The sequence below is a fragment of the Heteronotia binoei genome, chromosome 17, assembly GCF_032191835.1.
Source record: "Heteronotia binoei isolate CCM8104 ecotype False Entrance Well chromosome 17, APGP_CSIRO_Hbin_v1, whole genome shotgun sequence".
Lineage (NCBI taxonomy): Eukaryota > Metazoa > Chordata > Lepidosauria > Squamata > Gekkonidae > Heteronotia > Heteronotia binoei.
The window spans coordinates 53,856,150-53,858,206 of NC_083239.1; the positions used below are offsets into that span (position 1 = coordinate 53,856,150).

Below are 2,057 nucleotides of genomic sequence, written 5' to 3' on the forward strand. Positions count from 1 at the left end.
AATGGAGAAAAGAGAGGTTTTGCTCTGTAGCTCTGCTGTGCGATTGAGCAAGCCTGGCAAAGCAAGCTGTGTGATGCAGAAGGAAGCAAGAGAGAGGGAGAAGGAAGCAGATGACAGCCAGTTGCTTGTGGGCCTGATAGGAGCCCTCTGGGGGGGGGCTGATTTGGCCCCTGGGCTGCATGTTTGACACCCCTGCATTAACCCCTTCTGTGTCTTCCTCCCCACAGGTCGCCAGCCATGGGTAGCATATACAAACCCTTGGGCCCCTTGTGCCGCTGGTACATCTACGCCCTCCACGGCTTCTTCGCGGAGATCATGTTCACAGCCACGTGTAACTTCTTCGCGCACCGCGACTGGAAATTGATGGGGATCACCAGCGTGTGGGCCCTGTTCATCTACGGCACTTTTGGCAGGATCTTGGAACACCTCTACCTCCGGCTGCAGGGCCGGTTTAACTTCGTGGTCCGGGGCATCCTCTACACCCTTTGCATCTACGGCTGGGAGTTCTGCACGGGCTTCATCCTGCACTGCTTCAAAGCATGCCCCTGGGACTACAGCGGCTTCCGTTACAACTTCATGGGCATCATCACCCTGGAGTATTTTCCCCTCTGGTTTGTTGGCTCCCTCTTGCTGGAGAGGGTCGTGGTCTATAATGTCCTCCGCCTACGGCTGGACAAGTCCTGGAAACCCAAGGAGTGCCCCGTAACCAAAAATGAATCTAAAACACCAAACAAAGAAGAGTGAAGAGAAGGGTGCGGCCTGCCGCTGCCCCTCGAACTCGCTCTGCCTTTCTTCGGATTGAGTCTCTGCCTCTTTTCTCTCTGCGGAGAGCCAGTTTGGCCTCGTGGTGAAGCGTGCGGACTCTTATCCGGGAGAACCGGGTTTGATTCCCCGCTCCTCCACTTGCACCTGCTGGAATGGCCTTGGGTCAGCCAGAGCTCTCGCACAGCTGTCCTTGGAAGGGCAGCTTCTGTCAGAGCTCTCTCAGCCCCACCCACCTCACAGGGTGTCTGTTGTGGGGGAGGAAGGGAAAGGAGATTGTGAGACGCTCTGAGACTCTTCGGAGGGGAGGGCGGGATATAAATCCAATATCTTCTTCTTCTTCTTCTCCTCAGAAGGCAAGAGGTTGGAGCGGGAAAGACCTTCCTGTTTCCTCGAGCCGATGCAGGCGCTTTTGCCCGTGAGGGAAGAGCCAGGTCCCGATTCTCCCTGCCGGTCACAAAGGTCGCTGGACGACCTGGATCCAGACATGATCGCTCAGCCTAACCTACCTCAAAGGGTATCCTCAAAGAGGATAACCCGGTCTATGCTTTCCTGAGGAAGGGCAGGAGTCAAAACTTTACTATTATTATTATATTATTATTATGAATATTATTATAGGTGCTGGTAGCCTCTGAGGAAGTAGGTGTTCTGTGCTGACATATTCTTGCCATATGGTGGCGGTTTCCCGCTTCCAGTGGGGGCAGTGCTGTCTTTGTTAGGGGGCAGGCTCACCCATTTTAGTTCTTTGGTACGTACCTTGCTTGCTTAGCAAGAACTGGATTTCCCCACACGTGAAATGCAGGAAGAGCCTCGGATTCAATGGGAGAGCCGGTTTGGTGCAGTGGTTAAGTGTGCGGACTCTTATCTGGGAGAACCGGGTTTGATTCCCCACTCCTCCACTTGCAGCTGCTGGAATGGCCTGGGGTCAGCCGTAGCTCTCTTATCTAGGAGAACCGGGTTTGATTCCCCACTCCTCCACTTGCAGCTGCTGGAATGGCCTTGGGTCAGCCGTAGCTCAGGCAGAGGTTGTCCTTGAAAGGGCAGCTGCTGTGAGAGCCCTCTCAGCCTCACCCACCTCACGGTGTCTGTTGTGGGGGGGAGAAGATATAGGAGATTATAAACTGCTCTTAGTCTCTGATTCAGAGAGAAGGGCGGGGTATGAATCTGCAGTCTTCTTAAGTGCATGGACTCTTATCAGGGAGAACCGGGCTTGATTCCTCACTCCTCCACTTGCAGCTGCTGGAATGGCCTGGAGTCAGCCATAGCTATCGCAGGACTTGTCCTTGAAAGAGCAG

At 54.2% G+C, this 2,057-nt stretch overlaps 1 protein-coding gene across 1 annotated transcript; it reads left to right on the forward strand.

The window, feature by feature from the left end:
• The first annotated feature begins 237 nt into the window (after positions 1-237).
• LOC132585913 (transmembrane protein 229B-like) lies at positions 238-744 on the forward strand. Its single transcript, XM_060257789.1, has one exon. It carries the CDS (start codon positions 238-240, stop codon positions 742-744), a length of 507 nt encoding a protein of 168 aa, XP_060113772.1.
• The last annotated feature ends 1,313 nt before the right edge of the window (positions 745-2,057 follow it).

What these genes read in the sequence shown, in the direction of transcription:
- LOC132585913 (XM_060257789.1), top strand. Translation starts at nt 238, where the DNA reads ATGGGTAGCATATACAAACCCTTGGGCCCCTTGTGCCGCTGGTACATC.